Source organism: Macrotis lagotis, chromosome 5 (assembly GCF_037893015.1).
Source record: "Macrotis lagotis isolate mMagLag1 chromosome 5, bilby.v1.9.chrom.fasta, whole genome shotgun sequence".
In the NCBI taxonomy this organism is placed as follows: Eukaryota; Metazoa; Chordata; class Mammalia; order Peramelemorphia; family Peramelidae; genus Macrotis; species Macrotis lagotis.
In genome coordinates this window covers 68,668,818-68,674,438 of record NC_133662.1, presented here as the reverse complement: position 1 = coordinate 68,674,438, position 5,621 = coordinate 68,668,818, and the positions used below count along the sequence as shown (strand labels likewise).

At 34.4% G+C, this 5,621-nt stretch overlaps 1 protein-coding gene across 1 annotated transcript; it reads left to right on the top strand.

The window, feature by feature from the left end:
- The first annotated feature begins 2,438 nt into the window (after window positions 1-2,438).
- LOC141489307 (olfactory receptor 13G1-like) lies at window positions 2,439-3,407 on the top strand. The gene has a single exon (XM_074190022.1). It carries the CDS (start codon window positions 2,439-2,441, stop codon window positions 3,405-3,407), a length of 969 nt encoding a protein of 322 aa, XP_074046123.1.
- Window positions 3,408-5,621: the final 2,214 nt, after the last annotated feature.

The window sequence follows — 5,621 nt, the reverse complement described above, 5'->3', positions numbered from 1 at the left end:
CATGTCCAGGATATTAGAAATTTAGTTGCCTGACTAGAGGGAATCTGATTCCTAATTTTTGTAGTCTCTGAATTTTTTGCACTATCTACTATTTTGAAAGAGCCTTGCATAAACAACAGCAGTTCTGAGCCTTAATGGCTCTCTAGTTCATCATCATTAACAAGGACAGAGGAAATCAATAGAATTCAGTTGTAGAATGAGGAACTAATATATAGGGGGAAAAGTACTGATGAAGACCTTTTAAGATTTGTACAGATATCCAAGGAAAGTTTTGTCTTCCACTAGTTGGTCTGTGAGAAAAAGGTAGCATATTCTATAATAATAGGTGAAAATGGCTTCAAAACCAGGAGGATGTCATAGTATTCTGTCTGGTGCTGTATTTGTACCCTATGTGATAATTTCAACTTAAAAGTTGATTGCAACTTCTCTTATAAAGTCCTCCTTTATATGTACTTATAGATATGTCTGTTTAGTTACCCTTTTCTAAAACTGATTTTTCTCTTTTATTATAAGCTTTATTTTCAGCTAATCCAAGCATCACAATACATAAAGAAAAAGAAAGGCGAAACATTATAAACTTTTGATACATACTTTTTTAAAAAGTAAAGCATTACACTTAACATTACTTTTTTTATCCCTTGATATCCATTTCAAATGATTATGATGATGATAACTGCCTTGTGAATAGAGTTTGAAAAGGTAAAGTGAGTCTTCTTTATTGGTGAGTCCTTGTTTGTCCTTATTGTTGATTAGTTTCTGTCTGTCTTTTTTTATTCAGTGTACCTAGTAAAAATGATAATAATAATAATAATAATAAAGACAATAGTGGTTTGTATTTTTTCAAAAATTACAAAGTTATTTATTCTGATTATCTCTTTTGGGACATAGTAACTGAGACTCAGAGAAGATGCAGTATAGGATGGAATAAAAAAACCTCAGTTCCTTATTTTTTCTTGTACCTTAGAGTCCAAAATTCAAGTCATTCAAAATATATTTTCTATAAGAGGTAATACAAATTCCCCATTTCTTATTTATAATGTATTAATTAAAAATTCAAAATGGTGACTAAACATAATGTAAAAAAACATATTCTTACATAAACAAGTAGCCCGAGATGAGGCTATCAGAAACTAGAAAATGTAGTAATAGCATTTTTCCTAACCTTGTAATCCTTTTGCTTCATTTAACATCTGAGTAATTTTAGTCCTCATTAAAAGATTTAAAGATATGAGCTAATCTAGTTTCAGTCATTATAAGCAGTATATTTCTGAGAAGTTCTGGTCAAACATAAGTAGGCTAACTGTTAAAGATGCTTTGAAAAACTGAAAACATTTTGATAGGTCATGTGATAGGAGGTCAGATAACGATCTTGAAAGAATTTATAAGAACATTTAATACCACCCACCCCCATTTTACAGATGAGCAAATTGAAAACAAGAGAAGTCAAAGTGGAGCACCTAAAATTACATAGCAAATGACTAGACTAGGATGATGATCTGAATTTCCTATTCTCAGTTCAAGAATGTTATGCAATCATTGATTCATTCATTTAAAACTTATTTATGTATTACTTATTAATTAGATGGGAATGTATTTAATGCTTCAAACCACTTAGATTTTGTCTTTTACCTAACAACCTTTGAACCACACTGTCCTACACAGTCCATTCTAATTTTAACTCTAAGCCTTGACTCAGACAGGTCTTTCTTCCCCAACTATATGAAATCTACTCATCCTTTAATTCAGTGTTCAGTTAAAGTTTCATCTCTTCCCTGTGCCCTTCACTCTACAGATCTCTAGCATTCATTGATATCCTCTTCCTCTGAATGTTTATAGTACCATTGTGTAGTAGAAGTAGAATTAAATAATAAAAGTAAGACCCCCCAATAACAAGGTGGATTTGTGTGAACTTAGAAAGTTCACTGAATATCTATGAACTTCAATTTCCTCATCTATAAAATGGAAGTTATTGTGAAAAAAGCATAATAGATAAAATATTTTGAATCCAAAGCTTAGTATGTAAATTAATTTATCATAACATTCATTTGGATGTTTATCTTGTTTTGTCCCTATTGTATAACTTTGTCTTTGAGTGTATTATCTCCTCAGATATATCAGTGTCACCTTTCAGAGAAGAGAGTTGTTCCTTGGTATTTCCCTTCCTCCTAACCCTCCATTGGACTTACTATAGAATCATGTATATAGATTGCCTTCAAGATAGACTTAATAAATAAATATATGAAATAAAACGATAATATAAAATATGGACTCTATTCTCCTAAGGTAGCATTCTTAAAAGGACCTCCTATGATTTCCAATTAAAAAAGTGTAAAAATGCTTATTGAATTGACTTGAACTGAATCAAATGAAAGAGAGGGTAAAAAATTATTTTCATTATTCTTTGACTTGTTTTCAAGGCCAGTCCTTAGATTTTTCAGATGAAGAACCAGTCTATGGAGATAGAATTTATCCTGGTGGGAATCTCCAGCCTCCCGGAGCTACGCATATTTCTGTTAGTGTCCTTCCTGTGCATCTATGTAATTGCTCTGGTGGGAAACTCTCTCATCTTCTTCACCATCTATACCAGTCAACAGCTTCACACACCCATGTATTTCCTTTTGGGCAACTTGTCTGTCATTGACCTCTTGTGTACATCTACAATTGTGCCCAAGATGTTAGCCAACCTTTTTTCTCAGAGGGCTGCCATCTCATTTGCAGGCTGTATGGCCCAGATGTATATCTTCACATGGGCCTTAGTCTCAGAGGCTCTCCTTCTGGCTCTCATGGCATTTGACCGTTATGCTGCTATCTGCCATCCCCTTCATTATCCGATGATCATGAATAGTCGTGTCTGCATTGGTATGTCAGCAAGCGTCTGGGTCATTGGTATAAGCAATTCAGCAGTCCATACCAGCTTGGCAGTGCCCTTGTCCTTCTGTGGGTCCCTTGTTATAGACCATTTCTTCTGTGAGTTGCCACCCATTCTGAAGCTGTCATGCTCTGACACCCATCTCAATGAAGTTGTAGCTTTCTGTGTAGATGTGATATTTGGAATAGGGAGTTGTTCCCTCATCCTGGTTTCTTATGGATGTATTATTAGGACGATTCTGAGGATTCGCTCCTCTGAGGGCAAGAAGAAAGCCTTTTCCACCTGCTCTTCTCACCTAACTGTGGTCTCCCTTTATTATTCTACTGCAATTTACACCTATATTCGCCCAACCTCCAACCTCTCTTTGGGAAGGGACAAAATTATCACTGTCCTCTACTCTGTCATTATCCCTATGTTCAACCCAATTATTTATTCTTTCAGGAATAGAGAAGTGAAAGGGGCTCTGCAGAAGCTGTTGGGAAGGACTTTATTCCTTCCACTAGGCAGAACATTTAGCCTAAAAAATCATCCATCTTAACTCTGACTCAACATTTTCTCCTTTATTAGAGTTGTTGAAGTACAGGCTAAATGACCACCTTTTAAGGATTTGATAGACTACATTCATGCTTTTGGAAGGAGTTGGACTAGCTTTTGTCTGAGATTGTTTCAATATCTAGGTTTGTATAACTTTTGAAGTAAGTGCTAGTATAGTCAGAAAAATTCAAGTTTAAATGTAGGGTATTAGGTATCATTTCAGAGACTTTAATAGAAATATTGATGTGGGAGCAGGAAACTTCCTAAACTCATCAAGTAACATCAAAGAAGCAGTCACTCTGCGCATGCATGCCTCTCCTTATTGGCCCAGTCAAGTCTGTCAGGAAAAAGTGCTCAGGGACATTACAGAGGGGAAAATAAGACTAATTCTATAGTTCAGGCTTCTATATGATAGACCATGTGATAGACCTGAGATATAGACTGAGGACCCTAGGAAAGAGACTGTATCAGCTTTTCCCTACTGTGATTCTAGCAATGGTCAGCAACTTTTCTCAGGTTATCATCTATCAATTTTTGTCTTGCAGGAGTTAGGTTTAAGAGAAAGAAGGGAAGACATGGCAGGGATTTTTTTTTAATCACAATATGCCTATGTGTATTGCAATAATAATGATGATAATAATATATCAACAATTAATTGCCATTTATGTAGCAATTTAGAGTTTGTAAAGCCCCCAACATATGTTATTTCATTTGATCTTCATAACAGCATTGTGAAGTAAGGTATTATTATTATTATCTCCATTTCACAGACATGGGGGCAGTTAGGTGGTAAAATGGATAAAATTGGGCCTGGAGTCAAGAAGACTTATCTTTTTGAATTTGGTCTCAGGCACTTTATGTGACGGTAGAAAAATCTCTTAACCCTGTTTACCTTGGTTTCCTCATCCGTATAATGACATGGAGAAGGAAATGACAAACTACTGTAGTATTTTTTGCCAAGAAAACTCAGAATTGGATGAAGAAGAGTCTGACAAGACTGAAATGACTGAATAACAACCATTTGAGAAATGAGGAACCTGACACTGAATGACACTGATATTTGAATACTAAGCACCTGAGGCAGGATTTAAATTCATGTTTTCCTGATTCCTTTCCAGCTCTTTATCCCTACAGTTGGCTGCCTCCTTAGTCAGACCTCTTACTCCATTTCTAGCAAAGCATCTTTTGTGCCATGCAATGACCTGCATTCACCTATTTTCGTGTTGCAAATTATCTCAGTTTACCTGTATTTATCATCTCCTTCTTCATTATCTTTAGGATGATTCTAAAATAAACATTTATTGGATTAACTCAGTCATATGGTTTCTTTCTTTGTTTAGTCTGGACCTATGATGCATTGCAACAACTTGCATATAACAAATAGTTTTAGAGAACTTTGGGACACAGAGAGATTAGGATCACAAAGCTATTATGTGTCAGAGACACAACCTGAACTCATCTTCTTGATTTCAAAGTCAATTTTCTATTATGTGATGCTACTGTTAGTGGATGAGAAATCAATCAAATGAACAGTTTTACTCAACTGATAGATTAGGCTAACAGAACTATGTTTTAAAGTCTGGAAGGACTTACATAAACTGATGCTCAGTGAAATGAGTAGAACCAAGCATTGGGTGATGATCAACTATGATGGACTGGTTCATTTCAACAGTATAATAAACAAAAACAATTTTAAAAGGCCATCCATATCCAGCGAGGGAATTTTGGAGTTTAAAGGTAAACTAATGTTTATTACAATGTTTATACGTTGTCTTATATATTATTCCATTTTTCCTCTCTAATTTTTTTCCTTCCAATTGTATTTGTTTCTTCTATCACAACAGGATTATTGTAAATCTATATTTAGCATGGGTATAAATTAGTTATATCAGATTGCTTTCTGTCAGGGGGAGGGAAGGGAGGAGAGAGAAAAATGTCAGACTTGCAAAAAATGATTAGTGAAATAAATTAATAATAATATATTAATTTTTAAAATTTTTAAAAAAGAATTGTACTATGTAAATGGGGAGTGATCTTTCAAAAAGGGAACATCTTTTTGACTAGAAATAAATTCACAATAGGTTTAGGAGCTTTATGTGACTAATAATTCCTTATCCTTATATTACATCTTGTAGTTAAAAAGGATCTTCACATATTTTAATTCATTTGAACCCACAGCAAATTGACAGGGTAGTTAGGACAAGATATTACTCCCCAT